This window comes from Glycine soja, chromosome 5 (genome assembly GCF_004193775.1).
Source record: "Glycine soja cultivar W05 chromosome 5, ASM419377v2, whole genome shotgun sequence".
Lineage (NCBI taxonomy): Eukaryota > Viridiplantae > Streptophyta > Magnoliopsida > Fabales > Fabaceae > Glycine > Glycine soja.
The window spans coordinates 31925171-31953139 of record NC_041006.1 but is presented as its reverse complement, the minus strand read 5'-3'; the positions used below and the strand labels follow the sequence as shown (position 1 = coordinate 31953139).

General features: G+C 33.4%; 2 protein-coding genes and 1 pseudogene across 2 annotated transcripts; 2 read left to right on the top strand and 1 right to left on the bottom strand.

Moving 5' to 3' along the window:
- The first annotated feature begins 3262 nt into the window (after positions 1 to 3262).
- LOC114412536 (protein phosphatase 2C 29-like) lies at positions 3263 to 8671 on the top strand. Its single transcript, XM_028376465.1, has 4 exons — positions 3263 to 5015; positions 5292 to 5405; positions 6433 to 6697; positions 7944 to 8671. Exons 1-4 carry the CDS (start codon positions 3429 to 3431, stop codon positions 8066 to 8068), a joined length of 2091 nt encoding a protein of 696 aa, XP_028232266.1. The 5' UTR covers positions 3263 to 3428; the 3' UTR covers positions 8069 to 8671.
- A 592-nt stretch (positions 8672 to 9263) lies between these two features.
- Positions 9264 to 11729, bottom strand: LOC114412535 (pentatricopeptide repeat-containing protein At5g46580, chloroplastic-like). The gene has a single exon (XM_028376464.1). The coding sequence runs from the start codon at positions 11699 to 11701 to the stop codon at positions 9563 to 9565; it is 2139 nt and encodes a 712-aa protein (XP_028232265.1). The 5' UTR covers positions 11702 to 11729; the 3' UTR covers positions 9264 to 9562.
- Positions 11730 to 22834: 11105 nt separating this feature from the next.
- Positions 22835 to 23470, top strand: LOC114411300 (annotated as a pseudogene).
- Positions 23471 to 27969: the final 4499 nt, after the last annotated feature.

The window sequence follows — 27969 nt, the reverse complement described above, 5'->3', positions numbered from 1 at the left end:
CCCGCGGGTGACCTGCGGAAATTCCATCTTACAATAAAAAAATGTCAAAAATTATAAAAAAAATATAATTTTTTTTGTTTTATCTCAATTTTTCAACAATAATAAATTTAAAGTTTAATTCTAAGTTTAAAACATGACTAAAAATATCAAAATAAATCAATAATAATAATAATAAAATCACACAAGCATCCAAGAAATATCCAAGTAGAATAATGTTTGTGTCTTTGTGACTTGTAAGATATTACTTATGATAATTTTATTTTGTATTTTTGTTACTAGTAAAATATTATATTAACCCTTATATTTATATTATATATATGATAAATTATGATGATATATAAGTAAAATTTTATATACGCGAGGATACAGGGATCTTGCGGGGTGGGGAGCATAGTCCCTGTCCCTGAATTAGCTGCAGGGAATTTTTCATCCCTATTTTTGTGGGAGATTTTTTCTTGACCGCATGGTCTCGAATAGAGCAATCCTCGCGTGGATCCCTTGAGTTACGAGAAGAATTGCCATGACTAAGTGTAATATTGATAAAGGTGAAATAGTCAAAATAATATTTAGTCTACCTCTCACATGTTTAGAAATTCAATTGGCTCTAACAATGACTTCAACGTGAATAGATATTTTTTTAAATTAATGTTGCATTGTAGATACGGCATTTCTCGGAAACTTGTCATTGCAATATGAAAGAGAAATATATACACACACGTATTACAGTTTTTTAAATCAAGTGAGAAGGATTAAGTCATATTTTAAAGTCAACTTATATATTATTTGTATTTAATCAAGTTCTTCTATTATAAAATAGAGGAAATAAGTTATACACTATAAACTAATTTTATATTATTACATATTACATATACGATAATTTCATCACTTTTATAATAATTATATTAAAAATCATACCTAATTAATGGATAACCATATATAGGCACCAAACTAAAAAATATTTTATTTTTTTTTATAAAAATAACTGCACACGGACAAGAAAGCAATATTACACGTATCCATGAATAATTATTTTTCATAACTACCTTGTGATGTAGATATCTCATCTAAGTTTTTTTCCCCCTTTGGTTTTGATGTTTTTCCTACAAACCTGTGCTGCAAGGTTCCATCTAGAAGGACCATCAATCTTATATAATGTCCACATTTTTTTATTCAATTTATTAGGTGTCAAATTTAGATATAATATCAACGAAATTATTGATAGTATTTTCAATTGAAATCAATGTTTCATTTTGATAAATGCTGTTAATTTTCATTAGTAAAATAAAGATGATATCTGTCAAAATAAAATTATAATTTTAATTAAAAATAAAAAATAATTAAATACGATAATGCATCTGTTTTTATTCAAACCAAAAATCGTAGAACCTATCTTATATAATAAATTAGGTAAATGTAATTAAATAACATTGGCACATGAAATGGGTCGAGCCACCAGAATTAGAACAATACTTCAGATTTGAGAACGAGCAGCATGTCAAGGGAGTAAGATTTTTCAATTAAAAATTCACTGGTTCCATTATCAACAATATGCCTTTTTTAACCAGGAGAAATTTACATAAATAATTTTATTGTTTTATAATATTTCTTTATTACAAAATAATGATCAAAATTTACTTAAAAGATTCAAATCTAAGTCCGTTTGGACCAACATAATGTTGGTTTTAATGTTTCTATAATTAATATAAGAAATAATTTATATAACAATTATGCATATTAAAAGAAATTAATATAAAATAAAATAATTAATTGTAGCTAAAATTAATATCAATAATTATAAAAATTAAAATATATTATATTTACCTAATTATTGATATAAATAATATCTTTAAAATGAAGTAAAAGTAAAAAAAAAAATTGATGCAATATTTGAAAAGTAAAAAGAAAGAGTACGTTAAACAATAACTTTTGACCAAAAATAAATGTAAAAGTAATAAAGTTTGTTATTATTTATCAACGTAAATGGGAACGGGGGCAAATATATTATAATACAATAATATTAAATGGACATTACGTTAAATCAGGGGGACAAGAACACCTAGCATTCTACATAGTTTCGCCCCTGACTAAATAGATACGTTTATACAATGTTTTTCATCTTGTAATTAAGAATATACTTGAATAAAATTTATAATTACAATTTTTTTAATTAATTTCGAACTCTTATTTTTCAGCTTAACGATAAAATATTTTATAAAAATAAAAAAATAGTATATATAATATAATAATTAAAATAATACTGTAGCATTATAATTAGGTACTAATTAAAGATTTAGAATTTTTTGCATCTTACAAATGTTTAGTTAACCAAACCGAAGCACCGGATATCAAGTGGTTTGGTTTAAAAATTGACTTAATAAGAGGCCTAAACCTGATTTGAATCTAACCTTGAAAGTTGAAGCCAATCCGAAGTTCAAACTTACTTTTGTGTAAGGACAAAATTCCCATCCAACCCCCAAAAGTAAAATATTGAGGGCACGAGGCAAAGACTTCCCCTTGCAACTCCTCCTCCTAATCCTAATAATAATGAAATAAAACCTCGATTTTCTTAACCATCGAAATTCAAAACAGAAACACCTTCTGAGTTCTACCCTCTCTACTCAGTGAAAATAACTCCAACTTAGCAATTTTTAAACACTACTACCATTACTATAATAATAACGAAGTAATGATATAGTAGTAAGAGTTATTAACTTATTGGTATTAATTAAAAATGAATGAAGCGAGAAAGGGCGAAGGTTGGTAGAGCTGGAATCCTACGTGTGAGGCAGGTTGTATAATAAGCCCACAGCAAAATTTCCAGACGTAACCGTCAACTCATATCAGACCCCAACAACTTCACACGCAAACAGAAGAAAAAACATTTCAAAAAGCCACACAAAGGACAAAACATTCATTACCCATTTTTCAACTCATATAAAACCTTCTCAACTAAAAAAACAAAAAAAATTATTATTATTATTTATTAAGGCACACAATTCAATTTTTTTTATTAAGAATGCATTAATCAGTTACATAATTATTATATTTCAAGATAATATTTAATTATGAATTATTAATATATTTATATTAAAAAAATAAGTATGTATGTTAATAAATTCTATTAATATTTGTTAACATACACTATTTTTATGTTTTTTATATACATATGGTAACAAGTTATAACATTAATGCATGTTTAAGATGATATTTAATTATAATTTGCTAAAGCAAGCATATAAAAGAAGCCATTCTGGTTTATTTTGGTCTTTTCATCCATCTTCATCTTCCCACCTTGTTCATTTTTTGTTTTGTTTACCTCTTTGTCTCCATCCCTTCTTTATTTATTTGTTGTTACTTGTTGCTGTTGTCCCTCTCCCTGGGAGAAAAAAGAAGAAGAAGAAGAAAGAGTTTGAAGTGAAATGTGAGATATGGGAAGTGGAGTTTCAACACTCTGTTGGTGCTCTGGGACCAACAACGAGCCCGACGTTATTTTCAGCGCCACCGACCCACTGGACGAAACCCTAGGCCACTCCTTCTGCTACGTCAGATCCTCCGCACGCTTCCTCTCTCCCACTCACTCCGATCGCTTCCTCAGTCCTTCTACTTCCCTTCGTTTCTCTCCGACCCATACCCGACCCGAATTTCACGAAACCGGGTTCAAAGCCATTTCCGGAGCCTCCGTCAGCGCCAACAGCTCCCTTCCGACAACAGTCATTCACTTGGACGAAGAGGTGAACGGAGTTTCCTCCAGGGGTAATATCGTAAATGGCTTCGAAAGCACGGCGTCGTTTTCCGCCCTCCCGCTCCAGCCCGTTCCCCGAGGCGGCGAGCCCTTCGAGGTCAGCGGCTTCTTCCTCTCCGGTCCAATTGAAGCCAACGCCGTCTCCGGCCCTCTCCCTTCCGCCGCCGCCTACGGAGTCGGCGGCGGCGATGTTCCTTTCTCGGCGCCGCTGGCCGGACTTTACAGTAAGAAGAACAAGAAGAAGGTGATTTCGGGGTTCCGGAAGACCTTCAACCGGAACACGCCGGAGAAGAAGCGGCCGTGGGTGGTGCCGGTGCTGAACTTTGCCGGAAGAAAAGAAAGCGAGGGAAGGCCGCAGCAGCCGCCGCAGGCGGCGGCGGCGGCGAGCAATGTGCAGTGGGCGTTGGGGAAGGCTGGTGAGGATCGCGTCCACGTGGTGGTGTCGGAGGAGCTTGGATGGTTGTTCGTCGGGATTTACGACGGTTTCAACGGCGGCGACGCGCCGGAGTTTCTGATGGGGAACCTCTACCGCGCCGTTCATAACGAGCTTCAGGGTTTGTTCTGGGAACTTGAAGAAGAAGAACAACCGTTACCGCAAGAGAGCAATCCAGTGGTGGAAGGAACGGAGAGTAAACGGCGTAAGCTGTGGGAGCTTCTTGCCGAGGATGGACTCGACCTTTCGGGTTCGGATAGGTTCGCGTTTTCCGTGGACGATGCGTTGAGCGTTAACAACGCCAATGCTGGGTCTGCTGTGAGTAGAAGGTGGTTGTTGCTGTCGAAGCTGAAGCAGGGGTTGACGAAGCAGAAGGAGGGTGAAGGGAGAGGGTGGAATATGGGGAATGAGGAGAAGGAGAGGGAGAATCAAGAGAAGCATTGTGGGAGGAAGAGGAGAGTGGGACCGGTGGATCATGGACTGGTTTTGAGTGCCTTGTCTCGGGCGCTTGAAGTCACCGAGCTTGCTTATTTGGATATGACGGATAAGCTGCTGGACACGAATCCGGAGCTTGCTTTGATGGGTTCGTGTTTGTTGGTTGCATTGATGAGGGATGAGGATGTGTATGTCATGAATGTTGGGGATAGTCGGGCTATTGTTGCTCACTATGAACCGAAAGAGGTTGATTCTAGTGTTGAATTGGGAAGCAAGAGAGGTGTTGAGTCCGGTGCCCAGAGCATAGTTGAGGTCCCCCTGGGTTTGGGTCAAATTGGGAGTGCTCAACAAAAGAGGTTGGTGGCATTGCAGCTGTCCACTGATCACAGCACCAGCATTGAAGAAGTAAGTTTAATTTTGAAGTTGTTGACTTTTAGGAGAAATGAAATTCTTTCTAGTTTCTACACTGCTGTTGAGTTTGGATGTTTTATATCAAGTGGCAGTTGAAGTTTTAGACATATTAAATTCAGTATTAAGTAATAATGATATGCTCAAGAGGTTTAGACTATTGGTTTCATGATTATTTGTTGTTCTTGTTTTCGTTGAACATGCTAGAACATGATTATTTGTTGTGATATGGTTATATGAGTTGTCTAAAAGGTGGAGCTTATTGTTTTGCAGGAAGTCATTAGGATTAAAAACGAGCATCCTGATGATGCCCAATGTATAGTCAATGGCAGAGTTAAAGGTCGCCTTAAGGTCACCAGAGCATTTGGGGCTGGATTTTTGAAACAGGTATCTTTTTAAATACTTTTTGTTTTATTAATACAACATTGCTTTAACTGTGCTTTTAAACCGTCTTCTACTTCCATCACAGAAAAGAATATGCTGTTTTTTTTATAGTTCATGCATCATGCATCATGGAATGATATTTCACATTGATTCTTTGTTTAATACAAATGAAGATTTATCATTCATCATCCTTAGTGGCATCCTTTGTTTAGACTTCTGGCAAAGAGTGTGTGTTTACATGATTAGGAAGTGTATCAGGTGAGAGCATGTTCTCATGAGAGGAGCTTGTCTTTACCATACAACTATCAGTAGATGGCCAAGATTAGGTCCAAGTAAAAGCATTCATGTATGGTCAAGATTTACTCTTCTCACCCCGTATGTTGTCGATTGATACAGACATAAGCTTTATATATATATATATATACAGGTAAATGAGTATTTAAACAGACATGTGAAGCCATGAACATAATGTAAATTACTAACCAGAAATGAAATGGTAGAATTGCAAAACTTGCCATGTTAATTCAGAAATTTTCAAAAGCTTTCTTTAGATTCTGTTAAGTCTGTAACACTTTTATGATGAACTGTAAAGCTACAGTGTCCAACCTCCTATAGTGTGTTTGGAATTTACATTTTAGGAGAATTGATCATTTTCTTTTTCTCTCTAAAGCTTTCTAAGCTAAAGAAGCTACAAAAAATAAAAGGGATTTTTTTTCTAAAATAATCTAATCCATCACTCAATTAGACTTAAGTCTTGCAATATACTCCTGATTGATAAAATGAGAAGACTATTAATAAAGCCAATTGTTGGGACAACATGCCAACATTGCAATTTATTATTACACTAAAAATAATTTATTTTCCATCAAACTCTAATTTGTTTTGCTTATGGTACTGCTGCATGTGCTGATGCTCATCTACATGCAAAATTTGAAGCCTGATTGTTTATCTTGTTTAGGGCTGCATATTTTTCTCAATTTTTTGACATTAATGCATTCTGACATGGTTGTATGAACTAATGTTTCTGTAGCCGAAGTGGAATGATGCCGTACTAGAGATGTTTCGTAATGAATTTATTGGCACTGCTCCATATATATCCTGCTCTCCTTCACTATGTCACCATAGATTATGCCAGAGAGACCAGTTCCTGATCCTCTCATCTGATGGTTTATATCAATATCTAAACAATGATGAAGTGGTTTCTCATGTTGAGAGCTTCATGGAAAAATTTCCGGAAGGAGATCCAGCCCAACATTTAATAGAAGAACTGCTGCTCCGTGCAGCTAAGAAGGCTGGTAAATGAATCTTCTGACCTTGTGTATCTTTCTTGTTTTGCAGTCTTTTTAGACATGTGCGCAATGTGCAATTTGTTGAGTGATACAAGTGGAGGGAATATTAATTAGTAATTATTTTTATACGTGAATTAAAAGCTTTTTCTCTTGTCCTGTATGCTCATGCTAAATTTTATTTATTTAACCTTCTGGTTGGTTGTTTATGTATGAACCCATGTGTATCTCTCTCTACTTTGAAGACATATTTTAACTATATGATAAATTTTAAGAAGTAAAACACCAAAGCTTGCAGAGTATACATTTTGAAGGATTTGTTGTTGAGAGTTATGTAATTATTAATTATTACCTATTGTTCTCAAGCTTTCCTATTAAAATGGTATGTGCCTCAGAGATATGTGTCGTCTTTTAGTTGGAGATTGTCTATATTATGTTTATATTTTCCTTTCTCTGGAGCATCTTGATTACTGCTTTAATAGTTTGTAGCTTTTGCACAACATCTACTACATCATTTTCCTTCTTTAGAAAGGTGACAGCTCCTACATAGTCATATATTTTACTTTCATTTAAATCCCATCCCTTCTGTGGACTTCCAAATTATTTCCTCAATCTTAGTTTTATAAAATCAATTTCAGAAAGGACTATTTCAGTCAATTTGTCATTCTCCTTTAAATATCTGCTTATCATATGATTCCATAGTTAGGCTGAAGTAACAGCTTTAAATTCAGGAGGGGTTGCTGTGTCTGTCTGCTTTTTTGTTTGATGCTAGTAGGGTGTTTTTCACTTTTCTACTACCTGCCTGGGGTTGTGGATAATGTAAAAACAAGAAAAGATTTACAAATAATTAAATATATGAATTATATTTTAATTTTACGATGAATAATATAAAAATATTTTTCAGCACTTACATTTTTTAAGGAAAAAAATTAAATTTAAAAATGTCAGAATGAAAGAATTAAGTGGGAAATATCAAATATATGAATAAGGATAAAAAGAGAATAATCTGAAATAATTGAGAATTTTTTTTTTACTAGTTGCAAGAGTAGTGTGTGAAAATACACATTTAAAAAAGAGAAGAAAAAAAAAAATACTAAAAATGTCTAACTGAGAATTATAAAAATGAAAGCCTTACTTTCAAAATAGTTGCCACACGGAATATGCTGATTTCATTTGTAGTAGATTTTTTTGTCCTGTCAACTATTTTGTTTATATAGCACACATTTGGAGTGATGTTTGAATCGAATTATGGCAGGAATGGATTTTCATGAATTGCTGGATATCCCACAAGGAGATCGGAGGAAGTATCACGATGACGTTACTGTCATGGTGATATCACTTGAAGGGAGAATCTGGAAATCATCAGGGAAGTATCCATGAGACAATGAGACCTTCAACTTGATGTTGGCTCTATACATGTGATAACTTTTCTGGACCCAAGTGTGCCATGAAGCCAGTGCCAAAGTTTCAAAGCCGATCCATTTTTCATGGATCTGGGTGTGTTGTTCCTGATCTTACTACATTAAAAATGATCAACTGAGGAATCATTTTACTGGCAAAAGGCTACTGCTTTAGCTCTATCCAGAGTTAAAGAAAGCTAAATGCAATTTGGTATGAGCTAAAAACAGGCATTGCAGATGGGTCTTTGGGAATTCTGCTGAGTTAAAAAAGAAAAAAGGAAAAAGTAAAGCCTCTGTTTCTTTTTCCATTCGCAGCTCTATTTCCTCTTCCCCTTTTTTGCTGCTAAAGATGAAAAATGATAGAAAATTTGCTCAGCCAAGACCCTTTCTATTTATTTTCGTTTATTTCCTTCTTTTTTTTTTCCCCTCTGGCTCAGCCAAGAAAACATGGGTGTATATGGGTGGGGATACAATTGAATTGATTGACCTCGATCAGTCCTTAGTCAGAAATGATGATCCGTAATGAAGAGTGGATTTCCACCGTTGCATATTAAAACGATTCTTCTGAATCATTGATCTTTAACCGACCTGTGCATTGCATGTAATAAACAATGCAGAATGAAAACTGCCTTTCGTAAATTAATAATTACGAATTCAAACATAAATCGGTAACTAGTATTTTAGTTGGTGAATTGTATAATATAAATTGTTAATTTTACATAATTAAAATTTATAATAAGATATTTTTAAATATATAAATTATATTATTATTAAGATTTTTAATACAAATAATTAAATATATGAATTATATTTTAATTTTACGATGAATAATATAAAAATATTTTTCAGCACTTACATTTTTTAAGGAAAAAAATTAAATTTAAAAATGTCAGAATGAAAGAATTAAGTGGGAAATATCAAATATATGAATAAGGATAAAAAGAGAATAATCTGAAATAATTGAGAATTTTTTTTTACTAGTTGCAAGAGTAGTGTGTGAAAATACACATTTAAAAAAGAGAAGAAAAAAAAAAATACTAAAAATGTCTAACTGAGAATTATAAAAATGAAAGCCTTACTTTCTAAATTGTGTATTATAATTTACAACAGTCAATTTTCTTCTATTTTAGTTTGAGTTAGTCATTGTTTTTCTATTCACTGGGATGCATATGCCGTGCTTGAATTTCTAGCATTTATTAGTATTAGGTACGCAATTTAGCACGGGCGATATGACTCAAACAATTTGCATAATGATTGACCAGCCTTTTCCCCAAACTTGAAGATGGGATACAAAATGAAGAGACAGAAAAAAAATAGTAAATTTCAGGACGTGCTTACACCGAGGGAGGATTATACATCCCATATGTGGCTTCAACACTCTCACATCTTGACATTTCAAGTGATAAATAGACTTGCAAGTATCATTAGCCATAACGTACAAGGTGAATGTCACTTGAGCCTTTTCTACCATCATCTATGTAGCAGCTGCAGTAGACTTTGATTGCACCCAAGAGACTAAATCCTCTCTACTTGCAATAAAACAGCCTACTTTTTCCTCACTCTGCTTAAATGGAGCAGCTAGTTTTCTCAAATGAGAGGCAAAAGAAATGTTGAGTCCTTGGGCAAACTTATGAGCACCAGTACCAGTTTGGGCTAGGAATAACTCAGGCAGTGTCTCCTCCCGCTTAACGATTTTGGTGAGTGTCCACATCCACTCTTCCAGTGCAGTTAGAGCTGCACCAACCGACAATGACCGAACGTCTAAACACCATTCTTCGACAGTTTTGTTGTGCAAACCTGGGTATAATCCATACAAGGTTCCCAAGTAGAGTAGCTCATGGGCTCTCTCTAGAAGATCTTTGTTTCTACATATGTCAATCAAGCAGTTACAGAAGGGTCTTCTCACTTCAACCGCAGCATTGCTCATGATACCCTTGAACTCTTCCTTGACAGTCTCAAAACTGGTTTTTTCATCTTCAATCAAATGAATAAAGGCAACCAGTTTCGGGTTAGCTTGCTGCAAACAGGCAAGGACTTTTTCCTCATCATTGCTACCCTGAGACAGAGACACAACAGATAGCAAGCAACCACATAGCCTATCATCTGGCTTAATTCCTCTCTCAACCGAAATGTCAAAAACTCTCACCAAATCATCAAATTCCATTGCCCTTCCCAAGCACTGAATCAAACAGGTAAACCCCATCACATTGAGTTCAACACCCAACTTACACATCTCGTCAAACAATTTCATCGCCTTGTCAACATCTCCCTGACTCCCATATATGTTGAGCATTGCCGTGTAACTCCAACTGTCCGGCTTGCAATGCACAGACTGCTTCATGTCCCTGAACAAAGTTTCGGCTTCCTCCACCAGTCCAACATCCGCACACATATTCAACAAAGTATTATACAAGATAAAATCCATAGGCCAGCCATTTTCCTTCATCCGCTGCCACAGCTCCAACGCATCTCGCGACCACCTGGCCTTGCCGTATATCTTAATAACCGCAGTCAGAGTCTTCTCATTCGGCACAATCCCTGACTCGATCATTTCCTCAAACAGGCCCCTCGCAAACCCCGGCTTCCCAGCCTTTCCCATTGCCTCCAACAAGGTATTGTACACAACCAAATTAGGCTGCACCCCAACAGACTCCATCTCCTGAAACACGTACCTAATGCCATCATAGTCCCCAGCCTCCCCAAACATCTTCCCCAACACAGAGAAAGTAATAGGGTCAGGCTTCCACCCAGTTGCCCTACCTCTCTCATACAAGCTTATCACTTCTTCAACCTTGCCTAACCTAGCATAAACATCTAGAATAGCAGAGTAAGTTACCTCATCAGGCATCAAACCGGTCTTGTACATCCTCTCAAACCAGTGCACTGCTTTGTCATAGAGGTTGCACTTCTTGGCACAGGAAATGATGGTGGAGTAAGTGATGTTGTCCAGTGGAACCCCATTATCAATCATTTGGTGTGCAAGGTCTTCTATCAGCCCAAACTGCTTCCCAAACCTCAGAGACTTCATTGTGACATTGTAGAATATGGTTTCCATGGGAAGCAAGTTCTGGGTCCTGATCCAATTCAGGAAAAGATTGGTCTTTTGCCATGGCTTCAACGTGTTGAGTATCAACAAGGCGTTTTCTCTTGAAATTGGGCGTGGAATCTCCTCCAAACAAGCCAAGAACTCGTCTTCAGAGGAACCAGACTCGTTCAGTTTCTGAGCAAAACGTTTCAAATCTCTTAATTGTGGACTGTATGAGTAAGTAGCACGTTTTTGTCTCTCAGAGGATAACACAGAGCGTTTTGCTTTGGTGGGGTTGACCCATGTGGATTTTGGCTTAGATAACGCATAGGATTGGTCTCTTGTGGCGGAAGATAGGGTTTTGTTGGCAAGGGGTGCGAGTTGGTCGGATAAGGAAGTGTTTTTCTTGTTGTTGTTGTTGTTGTCTGAAGTTGGTGTTGGAGGAGCTTCTGGAGTGGAATTTGAAGTAGCGCAGTGTATGAAGAATTTTCTATTGGTTTTTTGCCTACAAGGCGTGGTGATGCTGAATCTAGTTCTTTTGGTGTCTGTGAAATACACATCCACAACGGTAGGCAGTGGAGTAGCCATTGGAGTGAGTTTGGATAGTAACCAGTTCCAAGATATTATTTTATAACCCTATCTAAATAGAAAAAAAAAAAGTACCCTTATTTTACAAATTCCGATTTTTCTGTAGGGATATTTTTTTTTTGGTCTGGACTTGGAGATACATAGTATGTGTTATGTCTGGTCTATGCCTTTCTGCACGTCCCGTTTTTGCTTCTTGCACCTTAATGGAAGGTTAAAACACTTGAATGGACCAAAATGCCCTACAACCCTGGCATCTCCTTTTAGTTTTGTTTTGCCTTGCTTTTTCCTCTCATGTCCACCTCTCAAACCGCCCTCCTCCCTCTCTCTTCTTCCTCCGGTGATGCCGCCACTGCTTTTGTCCCTTCATTCTCTCTTCTTCCTCCACCGGTGTTGCCCCCTCTGTCCTGTGCTTCCACCTTGACTTCGTCGCACTCCGCCTACCCCCTTGCCCTCCGTCTCGCTGAAAATGCCTAGAGACCATTGGAGGAAGCGATTTTCATCTGTAATTTAAAGCCTACTTGTGCCTCTGACACCATTGAAGATATGTTTTGCTTCCTATGTTTCCATTTTTGACATGTTTGTTCATTTTAGTTAGTGTCTAGGAATGAAATCCATAACTAAGAGCATTTTGAAAATATATTTTGGAATACCTATTCCAAAAAACTTTACTTATGAAATATATTTTTAGAATAGAAAACTATTATTATAGAATATCTATTCCAAAATGAAACACGCAATCCAAAAATATATTCTAGAATGTGTTCTGAAATATAGTTCCAGATTGCATGCTTCATTCTAGAATAGGTAATAGTGGTATTCTAGAAACATATTTCAAAATACCTATTTTGTAAGCATATTTTTCTAATAGGTATTTTGAAACATATTTATGAAATGTTGTTGTTGATTTGTGCTATTTTATATGTACACCCGTGCATTTGAAGAACCAACAAAAAGGGCACGAATGAAGGTCCACACAATAGATAGTGTAATAGGGTGTGAAGTAGAATAGGGGTGCAAGAAAAGAAACAAGGTTCAGGAAAAACTATACATATAAAAAATGAAGGGTAATTTGGGAATATAAAAAACTATAGCAGTGCTAGAAACAAAAATGGGGTGAAGCAAAGTCCCAGTGTGGTGTGGTTTGTGCCTTTTTGTCGGTCAATTTTCCATGATTTTTTTTTTGCTTGTATATTAGGCTCCTTGTGTTTTTTTATCAACAAACTCACAGGAGTGCCAGGAACATACTTTCTAGCACACTCATTCAAATAAGATCTCTCTAATTGATTAAATTTTATTGAAAACTATAAAATTAGGAGAAAAATCATTAAATATGATGTGAGATCAATCAAATTTTGTCATTTTCAATAAATTTTAGTCAATGACATTGTGTTTAAAAGAATTTGTTAAAGAGTGTGTTCCTAACATTTCTCAAATTGAATATATTATATAGGTACCTAGAGTTACAAAGTGAAACAAATGAAGAACTTAACAAACACCCCCTACCAACCAGGTTATAAGTCATTTAAATGTTGCCTTGCAACTAAATGAGAGATAACCCAAAACCAACCAAAGAAAATGATTCTCTATTTTTTTTCAAATTAAATGAAGTTTATTTATTTATATTTTTTTTTACAAATTTTATCTATTAGATACGATTTCTAAATCAAAAGAAATAAAATTAAAGAAGTCTTTTAAACACTATCCACAACTCAAATCATTTTTCATGTTTTTACATTATAAACACGTTACTGTAAGACTTAAAGGTGATCAAAATATGTTAACAATTAACAAACACATTCAAATCATGTATAATCAGAAGTGATATTAAATTTAAACTAATCTCCAGTCATTGCTAAGCGACGCACATACGTGCAAATTTGGTTTCGGTTTTCTAAACCTTCACTGATTCTACGTGATGGTGTTTTCGTTTCTGAATAAGCATGAGACTTAGTCACCCAAAACAGAGAACAAAATGAATTTATATAGAACTTTACCCATCATGGAGTTCATGAACTGGAAGATAAACATTGGAACCATAAAATCCGCACAAGATCACTCCATAACATTAATATTGATAAAAGGGTTTGATTTAAGGTTGAAAAATGGATTGCATTCAGCAACAAACTCTTAGATAACTATTTTCACTCACTTTGAATGTAAAACATAACATATATTTTGTTCCTTGAATATCAGAAACAACCAACAACCAACATTCTCCCATTTGGTCCATTTATCCCATTATCAATCATAACAAGAAACCAAATATATGAATCATAGTGATAGATCCTTTAATATTGAGTATTATTTCCCATGTATTACAATATATCAAGTCTCTCAACACTAGCTCTTAACTTAATAAATAAACCACATGTTTATTCTAGGCCAAAACTAAATGATAGTTCTCAAGATAAATAAATATGTGCACAAAATAAATGAGAAAACATCAAAATGAATAAGAGTTTCAACAAAATAATAATTGTATGTACAATAAATATCACATCATCGAACCAAGTCTCATTCGTACTACATGATCCTTAAAATTCTTTGGTGACATGCCTTTAATCAAAGGATCAACTATCATCAACTCAGTGCTAACGTCTTTAAGGACTCCTTTATTTTCGTTGACACATTCTCTTATGGCTAAATATTTAATGTTGATGTGCTTACTTCAAATTTAACTTTTGTTGTTCCTAGCCATAAATACTACAACAAAGTTGTCTCACTACAACTTCAACGGCCTAGAAATAAAGTCTACAACTCTAAGCCCAAATATAAAACTCTTCAACCATACACCATGCGAGGTAGCCTCAAAACAAGAAATGAACTCAACATCTATAGTGGAAGTAGCAGTCAAAAACTACTTTGCACTTCTCCAAGATACAACTCCACTAGCTAGCATAAAAATATAACCAGAAGTAGATTTCCTAGTATCAATGCAACCAACATAATCTGAATTAGAGTAGCCAATCACCTCCAAATCATCAGTTTGTTTATACATGAACATGTAGTCCTTTGTTTCTTGAAGATATCTCATTACCTTCTTTGTAGCTTTCCAATGATCAACTCCTAGATCACTCTGATATCTTCCCAAAACTCCAACAACAAATGTAATGTCAGGTCTAGTGCAAACTTGAACATACATAAGGCTTCCAACAGCTGAAGCATATGGAATATTTTTCATGTGTTCACGCTCAAGATTATTTTTTGGGCATTGACTCAATTTAAGTCTATCACCTTTGTCAATGGGAACCATAGTCGATGAACAATTTTTCATGTTAAACTTCTCTAAAACTTTGTTGATATAGGTCTCTTAAGACAAACCCAAAATGCCTTGAGATCTTTCTCTATGGATCTTAATGCCTATGACATAAGATTCCTCACCCATATCCATCATATCAAAGTTCTTAGGGAGAAATTGTTCCACCTCATATAGCATACCCTTGTCATTAGCTACAAGCAAAATATCATTCACGTATAAAACAAGAAAACAAATCTTACTTTCACTAACATTTTGGTATATACATTGATCCATGACGTTCTCTTCAAAATCGAATGAAGATATAACCTCATGAAATTTTGAATACCATTAACGGGAGGTTTGTTTTAATCCATATATGAATTTATTAAGTTTGTAGACTAAGTACTCATAATCACCAGAGAAGAACCTTTAGGTTATTTCATGTAAATCTCTTCATCTAGATCATTATTGAGGAACACTATTTTCACATCCATTTGATGTAACTAAAGATTAAAATGAGCTACTGATGCCATAATTACTCAAAGAGAATCTTCTTAGATACGGGAGAGAAGGTCTCCTTGTAATCCATTCCTTCTCTTTGAGTGAATCCTTTACCAACAAGTCTTGCCTTATGTCTCTCAATGTTGCCTTGTGATTCTTTCTTTGTTTTAAAAAACTCATCTGCATCTAATAACTTTTAGACCATTAGGCAACTCAACGAGCTCCAAGACTTGATTAGATGCCATAAAATCCATCTCATCTTTCATAGCATTATACCATATATTTGATTCCTTAGAACTCATGGCTTGTGAAAACGTTTCAGGATCATTTTCGGCTCCAATGTTATAGCCTGATTCTTGCAAATACACTTGATAATCACTAGGAATTTCTAACCTTTCGATTCTAGTAGATCTTCTTAATATTTCCTCATTATCTTGTTGAGGAACTTGTTGTTCAACATTCACTTGTTGTTCCTCGTTAACAGCTTGATCTACAAGATTATCTTTAACGACTTGTGGAATTTTGACTATTAGTTGTCTAACACTCGCTTGAACTTGAGGGATATGAATGATTACCAATCTGTCACTTGTGGGTTATAAATTCTCACTTCAGACGGCCATCCACAAACGCATATATGTCACAAACTAGATTTCCAACCTTTGAATAACTCAAAAGGTGTCTTTGAGACAACCTTGGTCAAAACTCTATTTAATGTATACACGATCGTCTTAAGTGCTTAAATCCATAAGAACTGAGGAAGTTTTGCATTACTCCTCATACTTTTCACCATGTCCATTAAAATTCGATTTCTTCTTTCTGTCACACCATTCTGATCTGGAGAATCAGGCATAGTGTACTGGGCAACAATCCCATGTTCGTGAAGAAATTTTACAAATGGGCGAGGTGTTTGTCCATTTTTCGTGTACCTACCATTATACTCTCTACCTCTATCTGATCTCACAATCTTAGTTTGTTTTCTACATTGTTTCTCTACTTCAGTCTTAAAAACTTTAAAGGTGTCCAAAGCTTCATCCTTTAAACAAAGTAAGTAAAGATACATATATCGTGAATAATCATCTATGAAGGGGATAAAGTATCTCGGACTACTCGCGTCTATGTTTGGACAACAAATATTTGTATGAATAATATTTAATAGGTTTGAACTCCTCTTTGCACCAGTTTTAGACTTGTTAGTTTGCTTACCCTTAATGCAATCCACACAAGTCTCAAAATCAACAAAATCTAAAGTACTAAGTACCCTATCATTTACTAATTGCTTAGTTCTCTTGATGGTGATGTGTCCCAATCTCCGATGCCACAACAAAGAGGAATCCTCATTCACAACACATCATTTTAATCTAGTAGAAACATGCATAGAATTATAAGTTGCGCCATTTTGTAAATTAATGGAGTAAAGACCATCACGCAATTCACCAAAACCAACAATTTCATATTTAATCATCAAAGTAAAACCATAATCTAAAAAATTAAAATAAAACCCCAAAGGTGAAAGTCCTGAAATAGAGATCAAGTTCTTACGAAAACTAGGAACATAAAAAGTCTTTTCTAAATGTAGAATAGAACTACTGCTTAAAACTAAATTGCATGTGTCAATGGTCTCTACATGTAAGCTCATCTTGCTCCCTAAATAGATGTATTGATCACTTCCCATTGACCTCCTTAGGTTTTTCATACCCTGCAAGGTATTAGAAACATGGATCGTAGAACTAGAATCAATCCACCATGTGTTATGATTAACATTAACAATATTAGATTCATAACAGACAAAAGCAAATGAAGTACCTTTCTTTTCTAACCAATTCTTAAACTTTGGACAATCTTTGTTCATGTGTCTCTTCTTCTTACAAAAGAAACACTTTTGACTCCTTTATCATTGGCTGAGCAGGAATCTTTTCCTTGTGATTAACTTGATTACTCTTGTTCTTTTCAAAAGTAATTAAGTCCACCCTTCCGCCCTCTTCCATTAGTAAATTTTCCTCCTCTTGAACACACATGATTAGTAGCTCATTAACAAACCACTTATCCTTATGTGCAGGGTGCACAAAATGTAATGTACTAGGAAATAATTTGACATGGTAACCTCCAAGGCTTTTAGTTGAGCCACTATATTCCTTATGTGCATGATGTGATATGCACTCCTCTTATCCCTGTGAGTTTCATGGATGAGAATTGCATTATACGGGTGCTGACAAGGGATTTATCATATGTAACAAATTGCTCATCTATAGCTTTTAATAAATCATTGACTTTATTTTGATAGTTGATAGAATCCTAGGTACTAGTAGAAATGTTGGTCTTTATGAAAGTCACAGAAAGACGATTAGACCTCTCCCACTTTTCATAAAGATCAACCACATCTGGAGTGATGGTCTTAGTAATAGTCGATGGTTCTTCCTTCCTGATAGCATAATCAATGTCCATTCAGCCCAAATGAAGAAGAACTCTCTCCTTCCTAACATTAATTTGGGAGTACCACATTTGATATAAAAAATATTCATAGATTGAGAAACTGCAAAGTTCAAAACACATGCTCATAATCATAATTTGAGACTAAATAAATATCATGTTTCATCAATGCAAACCTGTCCTAATTGATGAATCTAGCAACAAAAAACTTGTTTATGGGCTAAAGACCTACTCAATTAGACTCATTTAATAACTTTGTGACAAAACACTCAAATTATGTTCATTTCCTTAATTCTTGTGAGTAGATTAAGAAATATAATAAGATATTTTATCCCAATTAATCATGCAATTACAATAAAATTTCCGTGGATATATTTTATCACATTACATATGATGAATTACAATTAATGTTTCTTACGTGATTCTAAAACTTCATATATATAATCCTAATCAATTAAAGATGTTGTGGCTACTCTCTAATATATTAAAATTATATCCACTACTTAACATTAAATCTCTAAACTATCCATACAACATATAAATACTTAATATTGTATGCTTAATTAAAGAAGAATAAACATACAATTTTTACCAAATAAATATCTAATGTGAATTTTGTAAATCCAGTAAACAAATTATATAAATACAGAAAAATGCACTAAATATATCAAATTGTGAATATGACATAGTGGTGGGCTCATATGCTAGGTGCAAAAGGAAATAGGGTTTGACTATGGTTAGGACCACATTGTTGGTTTTGTTTTTATTTAAATAAAAACATGTTAAAAAGATTGAAAGGTTGATAAAAGCACATAGCCAAGTTTGAACTTAGTTACAAGGACTTTAAGGAAACACGCTCTACTGCTACACCACATTCGCTCTTGTGCTTAATATCAAAATCGCGTTATATATAACTTTTATGTGCATTTCTTAATTTAAACAACAAAATGACCAAGCAGCCTACATTTAAGTCATCTTTAACCTTAAGCCAGATCATTATGACTCGGTTGTGACCCACAAACCTGAATAAAAAACCCAAATTTTTCTCAATGATTTTAGCACCAAATTTATCGTTTTAAAGCTTAGAAACATGATTTCCATTAACTTACAATATTATTTTGAATTAAAAGGTCAAATTCACAATACCTAGAAACTGAAAAATTCAAACTTCACGAAGGATAATAAGAACAAGCAAGGCAGAGCCATAAATAAAGCTCTGAAACCAAATGTAAGACTTAAAGGTAATCAAAACATGTTAACAATTAACAAACACATTCATATCATGTATAATTAGAAGCAATATTAAATTTAAACTTACCTCCAATCATTGCTAAGCGGCGCACGTATGCACACGTTTGGTTTCGGTTTTCTAAACCCTCATTGACTCAACACGATGGTGTTTTCGTTTTTGAATGAGCACCATGCTTAGTTTCCCAAAACAGAGAACAAAATGCATTTATATAGAACTCTACCCATCATGGAGTTCATGAACGCGAAGATAAATGTGTGAACCATATAATCCGCACAAGATCACATCCACAATGTTAATATTGATAGAGTTTGAATTAAGGTTGAAAAATAGACCACATTCAACAACAAACTCTCAGATAACTATTTCCAGTCACTTTGAATGTAAAACAAAGCATTTGTTTTGTTCCTTGAATATCGGAAACAACCAACTACCAACAACTACTAGTCAGATGTGTTTTTTTTTTTCGAGAGCATCTTCACCCTCAAATCTAATATAGTAAGAATTAAAAGACATCAAATAAATTTCGTTGAAGATGAAATACTTGGTTGGTCTAACGCTAATAGTTGAGCATCTGTTATGGTGATTAAGTGGACAATTGACTGTCATATAATTTTTTTAACCAACATAATTTAGGTTTTTGATTTATTTTGTAAGACTAAAATATTTTCACAGGTTATCAATTTTTTGGTTGGCTACGATGAGTTTGGAACTTAGTTACATTTAAAACTCATGTCTCTCTATAAGAATGTGTTTAGTGAGAATCAAAGCCTAGTTCTCTCCTAGAAGCTCAATATGTTGCCAACTAGAGGTATCAAAATATAGAGCAAATTATAGCAACACTTCTTGGATTTTTATCAAATTACACATAACTTTACCCTTCATGATTTTCCTACACTAATCCTTATTCAAGTTTGAAAACATTACACTAATACTCTCTTATATGTTTGAAAATAATACAATCCTTTGGCTTTGGTTACCTGGGATCCTAGACTAATTTCTTCAAATGTCTTCTCATAATTTTAATCCTTTGGCTTTGGTTTTGAAATAGAGAGTGATTCAATCAATGAACTATGTCATTATCAAAACAAACTTCGAATCATCTTAATTTGGTAAATTGTTTAGCTAGAGAGTTCCTGGTTGCTTGTGTTTAAACACATAAAATATGTAGTTAATAAGTGTCACCTCCTTCAAGGGAAGTGAATGTAATGGTTAAAAAAAGTCGAGGATGCTTATGTAATTGCACGAAATCTCAAGAGATGTTGCTATAATTTGTTCCAAAACATATAAACCAAATTCATTTGGTTGACTCACTACGAATTGCTCAAAATTGAGTCAAACAAACCAATTCATTTTTTGATAAGCAAAAAAATACACAATTTGGCTCAATAGACCACATGTTAGTGAGTTAAGTAGATTGAATCATGAGTTGACTAATTTAATTCTAAAAAAAGTACAAAAAATATAAGTTAACGTCCCACCCTCCCTTCTTCCATCTTACCAAAATAATTTGATTCCTTCAAACTCCCCATGACATACATAAATCTCTCCACCAAATAGAAGAATTATTTTGTCCTCTCCCCATGAAGTAACTTTCCAACCCAAATATTTTGATTCAAGAACTCTATCCCTTAAGCACTCTCTCTTATAAAAAAAAGGTCTCATCTCCATTTAGCTAGGGTAACTAAATTAAAGGTTCCGACATCTTTAATACCCAAACCCCCAAAATTTTTTGATTGGCAAATCTTTTTCCAACTTGCCCAACAAAATATTTTTGCTATTCTCTTCTCCATCCCACAAAAAATATCTTTGGATCCTCACAATTTTATTTGCCACCCCACTAGAAATTTTGAAAAAAAGACATAAAGAAAGAGTTAAAAAATTTGATATCGAAATAATGAAGCACAATCTTCATGCAAAAGATAAAAACTTATGTTTCCATATAGATATCTTCTTAGAAAGTTTGTCAATGATAGCTCTCCAAGTCACCCTCTAAGTCTCCAAGTCTCCTCTCTCCAAATATAAGTTAAAAAAGATTGTTTATAACCATTAATTTGATTTTTTTTATTGACAAATATTAATTGTTAGTTTTGTTAACGGAAGAGATTTGAATCCATGATCTCTTCCTCCCCCTCTCCTTTTAACCACCAAGCTAATCTTATAACTCCTCACCAATAATTTGATAATTTTAAAAAAGTAACTTATACCTATAATTAATTAAAAATAAAAAATTAACACGATAAAACACATTTCCGTCAAGCAAAATACACAACTGAATTACTTTTCCATGGTGTAAGTGGAGGTGCAAAAAAGTTACAAAGAAAATGTGATTCTGTTTACAAATACACAACAAAAAATTGCAATTTGGTTGTGTATTTTTGCACCCTCTCTTATTTTTCAATGAAAACATGTTTCCATAAAAAAGTATTTTTAGAAAAACAGCACATGTGAGGTGTGTGAATAATAAATTTGGGTTTGAAAATAGCAAATCCCCATAAAATATCTCGTCAGTTTTTTCATATATATGGCCTTGATGTAGGCATTCCACACCTATGTATGAGCCAGCATGGGAGGGCCGGGGGCAATTATAATTCTTTTTTATGTCTGGGGAAATTAAAAAAATTAGAGTTTATCTTATAAATATATAAAAATTAAATTTTACACAAAAATATTCATTAATGTGTATTTTTTAAAATGATTTAAAAATATATAATAGAAAATAAATTTATATAGGAGGTATGCTAAATATATTTTTTCAAAGACTCAAGATTTCAAATGGTAATTATTAGTTTCACATGACACCAAAAATCTTCATCAATTTCTAATAAAATTAGTATCTACGTTAACTATATTTTGTTTTTACAAAAATGTCTTATTAGTTTTTATTTTTATGGAAGAAGTCTTACTATTTATGTCCTAAAAACCTACCAATTAAAATTAAAATAAATAATACTACTTAGCAAACTATCTATACGACAATTAGAATAATAGAATAAACTCAAACTGTTAATCCCTTTCATAACGTTCATAAGTATGTCCAACTGATAAAAGTTGATAAAAAAATAATTTAATTTTTAAATAAATTATAATCAAATTAAGATCAAGGGAATGTTAATAAAGCATTTAATTGCAAATACAATCATATATAGTATTTAAAATAGCAATAACTAATTATCAAAGAAAATAATTGATGCAGAAACATTTTATGTAAAAAATGACAGAACAAAATTATTTTCTTTCACATAGAAGAATAGAAAAATGGAAAATAAAATATTTGTTTAAAAAACATAAAGAATGATTTTATTTTCTAAATAATAACTATTAAAAGAAAAAATAAAACAGCTTTAAAAAAAAGTGATAAAAGAAACTTGCATCTCATTAGTCATTATATTCACACTTGACTCTCAAATAATAATAATTATCCTAAAACCAAATTATTATATTATAAATCTCTTTCACTACATTACATAGTAGCATTTAATTTAATTTAATTTAATATAATTCCTAGTACCTTTGTTTCAGACCACATTCACTTCTAGATGAGATACAGTGAATCTAATGCCATTCCCATCATCCAATGGCATATAGTCCCCTGAAACTGAAAGCCTCCATACCCCACTTGTAAGTGCATGCCTCCCTATAAAATAAAAACACATTGCTCTCTCTATAATAGGAGTGTTATATATCTTTTGCTTGTGCATTCTTCTACTTCACAACTATGTCTATTGTTTCTGGCACCCACACCACTGAAAAATATAACTATGAAAGCTTTCAAGAGTTTTTTGAATGTTGGATGTTTGAGCAAAACCAACACCTGAAGGAACTTTTAGCTGCTGAATCAACCCATCTAACAGATGAGCAAGTGCAAGCACTAAATGGTAGGGTGATTGAGCATTATGAGCACTATTATACTGCTAAGTTAAGTTGTGCAAAGCAAGATGTGTTGGCCATGTTCTCCCCAACATGATTGAGCTCATTGTAAAATGGCTTTTCTTTGGATTGGTGGACGGAGACCCAGCATGGCATTTCACTTGCTATATTCCAAGTTTGGTTTACAATTTGAGGCAAGATTCGACGAACTGATTCGGGGTCTAAGGACACATGATTTGGGAGACATATCAGCATCTCAACTAGCTCAGCTTGATGAGACGCAAAGGAGGACCATCATAGAGGAGAGGGAAGTCACAGATTTGATGGAAACTCACCAGGAATCATTGGTTGATGCTCCAATGGTGGAGTTGTCTCATGTGGTTGCTGAGATGATTAGAGCCAATGAAACTGGTGAGAATAAGGAAATAGAGGACAAGGTTGAATCAACACTTTGCCAATGGTGGAAGGTTTGGAGAAGATTTAGATAAAAAAAAAAAAAGTTAGGTCTTAGATGTGTGTTATTTATCATCTTTCTCCATTCAGTCTGACGGTAAGAATAACTTAAGTAAATGCAAGGCAATTAACTGTTTTTTTTCAATGGAAAATAAAACAATTGATAAAAAACAGTTATATATATATATATATATATATATATATATATATATATATATATATATATATTTGAATTTGTTAATATACACCAAGATATATTTTATAAGTAATAAACCTTGTTATCATCATCGTGCATACAAACAAAAGAAGCAATATATCTTACTAAGTTATATTTTTAATTTTCATCCAATACAGCTATATATACATTTATTGATTTTTGTGTATGTGATTAATTGATACTATGTATCAAGTCTTATAAAATGAAAATTTTAATAACTTTTTTGACAATATATAATTTTTATCTGCCAAGAAGTTAAGTTTAAATTTTTCCATAAAACACATTAACTTTATATTTTTTATACAATTTTAAAACTAATTATTATTATATTATGCTAATTTATGTAGGCACGTATATATATGTTACTTCAAATATATTATGCTAATTTGTGTAGGCACGTATATTTTTGTAAAGCATTTTAATATACTAACTTGACACAATTTTAAATTCTCAGCAAAAACAAAGAAATTAAAATTTCTCACTCTGTACAAAACACTATATGCTCACGCTCACTCTCCATAGCTCTCTCAGCACACCTTGGCGTCACGAGCTATCACTTGCTGTACAATCATGACTACCTCCATCGACAAGTAGACTTTTCTTCTTGTTCATCATAATCTTTTCTTCCTCTCACTGATAGGTTTCTCTCTCTCTCTCTCTCTCTCACTCATCTCTGTTTATTTCTTTTCTCAAGTTTATGTTTCTTTGATTTTGATTTCATTTTTGTAGCTACAAGGTTCGCTTGATTTTATTGATTTGTGTTTCGTTTTCTATTTCATTTATTTTGTTTCAATGATTTTGATATGTTGGTGGATGTGGAATTGGATGGGTTTGGAGTTGAGATAGGTTGTGAGCACCATATGTTTGTGAATATGCATAAAAGAGAAATAGAGATATAATCGATAGATTATGTTTAATTTAAATCACTTTGGCTTGCTTTCATGCATGTTTAACTGTTTATCATTGTATTGTATGCTTCTTTGAAATTTGTATTTCATTTCTACCGTTGTTTGAATATGAAAACCTAAGTGAGTTGTGTTACTTGTCTTTGTTTGGTACCTTTAGTTATGTCCTCTGCTATTTCTTATTGTATTGGAGTTTAAGCCAACATGTGGGTTGGTAAGCGTGTTCTCTGTTTTGTATTTGTGTGCCTTATTTACTTTAGTTGATCATGCTGATCAGGAGAATTGCATACCTCTGATTTGTACTTGTATTTGTGTGTCTTATCTACATAAATTAGATTTCATAAATCCAATTAAAATTTCATCACATTTGTCATCGATCCTTTGAACTCATGACGATAGCAAACATTATAACTAATGAAAAAAGTAACAAATACTAGAAAGCATGAACAACATCAACCAATGATAATATCAAGTCTACAAAACAAGCGAAATGCTGAACTTGATGCCTACAAATCATTAGTTGCGAGTAGTATGAATGTAAGTAATAAATATGAGGAAGTTTGAGTTCATCCATTCAAGCTGATCAATTAGCTGGTCAATGGTCAGTATTTTGTATTTGTGTGCCTTATTTACATTAGTAGAACTTTGAAGTAGCTCTATGGTTGTCATGGCTGATTGTGCTACTATTATGGTTTAGTGATCCATTAAAACTTGAATCACTATGTAAGTTTGTGTCATATAAAATAGGTGTTCAAAAATATGTTATCATTGGGTATGTTATGGATATGGCTCTAGTGATCTTTGATGGTCGAGAAAGTATATGTGGTTCATTTGTTCAATGTATAAGGACTTGTTGAGCCAAAAGAAGTTGTTTCCTTTGTGATCTTGACTATGTATATGCATATGTGTTGCAACTGGATAAAATGGTAGCTTTTGTTTATTACTTAGGAGTCTTGTTGGATCAAGCACTTACCACTAGACCAAAAGCCATCGTTGATGGTAAAGATACAACTTTGTTTCCTTAAAGCTTCGAATGCATTGACCTATTTGTGAATTGGTCCCATAAATAGTAAATGGCACAATATACCGAAGTCCACACTTGAGCAAATAGTAAACTCACTACAGATTAGAAGCATCACAAATAAAAGGAAAATTATGAATTTCAAGATCCTTTCTTTTTCACATGATAATATATACAAAAAAATTTAGTCATATGAGCTCAGACCAGTAGCTCAAACAAACAAACGAAAAAAACAAAAGCATCATTGGGCACATCATCAGTCTAGGTAGTAGAAGGAACACAAACATACCACGTGCAGGTCCACAATGAAGAAAAGTGTGTCATACACATTCTGCGAAATGAAAACAATACCATGTCTTAAAAAATCAAACAAATCTCAACTAACTCGTGTATACAAGCAAACTGTATTCATTTCTAAGTCACATTATGTCGCACCCAATGCCAATTAAATTAGTTGTGGAATCCAAAACACCACAAATGAATTATATATATAATGCAGTAGTTATTCTTATTTGTTATGAAGTTTCTTTTGTAACTATGTCCAGTCTCCAAAAGTACGTGACATACTTATTCACATGCAATGCTGGTATTGGATGTGTATTTTGTAAGATATTTGTTTTAAATCTCAACAATATTTGCACAAATTATCTAATATCATTATCATGCAGTTTGGATTGAGAAAAAATGGATCCTATCATAGTTGACACTACAATTAGTTCAAGAAAATGTAAAAGAGAAGAGTATAAGAAGATAATCTTATTAGTTGCTGCTTGTGTTGTTCATATGGTCATTGGTGTAGTGACATGGTATCATAATAGTTATTTTGTTAAGGAACCAACCTGTAATTGGGAACTAGAATGTTGCAGCTTCCTTAATCATCTTTATAGAGGGACAGAGAAAGATTGCATTGAACAACTGAGGCTTAGTAAAAGTGCATTTTTTAACCTTTGTAGAATTCTACAAGAAAATGGAGGATTAGTAAGAACAAGAAATGTTCCAACAACTGAAGCAGTAGCAATGTTTTTACATATCCTTGCTCACAACCTAAAATACAGGGTAGTGCAATTTAGTTATTGTAGATCTAATGAAACCATAAGTAGGAAATTCAATGATGTCTTGAGAGCGATAATGAAAGTGAGCAAAGACTATTTGAATTTTCAACCCTGTACTTTAGAAGATGCGGAAGCAAACAAGTGGAGATGGTTTGAGGTAAGTTTATCAATTGTTAGGAGATATTAGTTAATTAAAAAAATTTCTTAGAATCTAAAAAAAATGTCTTGTTTGTAGAGATGTATTGGAGCACTTGATGAGACACATAGTCCGGTTATAGTTTCTCCTGATGAGAGACCTAGATATCGTAATAGAAAGAGTGATGTCTCTACAAATGTGTTAGCCGCTTGTGGTCCAGATTTAAAATTTATTTATGTGTTACCTGGGTGGGAAGGGTCTACAGGAGATTCTCGGGTATTATGAGATGCATCACGTCATGAAAACAAACTTGAAATTCCAACTGGTAATATTTATTGGAAATATTTTTTTATTTTTTTGTTTAGTTTAAGTCTATGATTTTTATTTTAAACATTGTAAGTAAGTACTTTCTTGTGGATGCGGGATATACCAATGGTCCAGGATTTTTAGCACCATATTGAGGGACTATATATCATCTCAATGAGTGGATTGGATACACCCCTCAAAGTTACAAGGAGTTATTTAATATTCGTCATGCAAGTGCCCAAAATGCAATAGAAAGGTCATTTGGGATCTTGATAAAAAGATGGAGTATATTAAGATCTCCTTCATTTTTTAATATAAAGACATAAATAAGAATTATCAATGCTTATTTTGTGTTACACAATTTCATAAGAGACGAACAACAAACTCATAAACTTTTAGAAGTTCAAGACTTAGAATTCTTATTTGTTGTTGTTGACAAAGAGTTAGTACAACAATCAAGGGAAGGAGTTCAAAATAATGTGATAGATGATATCACAACTATTAAAGCTATTGAGGAATGAACAAGATTTCGAGATACATTAGCTATGAATATGTTTGCTAACTATCAAGTTAGAAGAAACTTTGCTTAGGGATAGTTCTTTTTTAAATGTAACTTGTTATTGCAGACACACTTTGTGTGCTTTGTTACTATTGCACTTTGTGCTATTGAAGATAGACTTTTATGTAATTTTCTATTTCATAAAAACTTTGCTTGAAATATATTTTATGATTGTGCAGTGGACTAATCAAATGAATAAACTAGGTTGTATCTAATATTTGTTATGTGCAGGTTAAATAAGTGACATTAATTTCAGTGGAGTCATCTAATAAAAAATGACAGGCAAAAGAAAAGTTTTGGGAAAAAATAATGAGGAAACAAGAAGTTGTTTTAC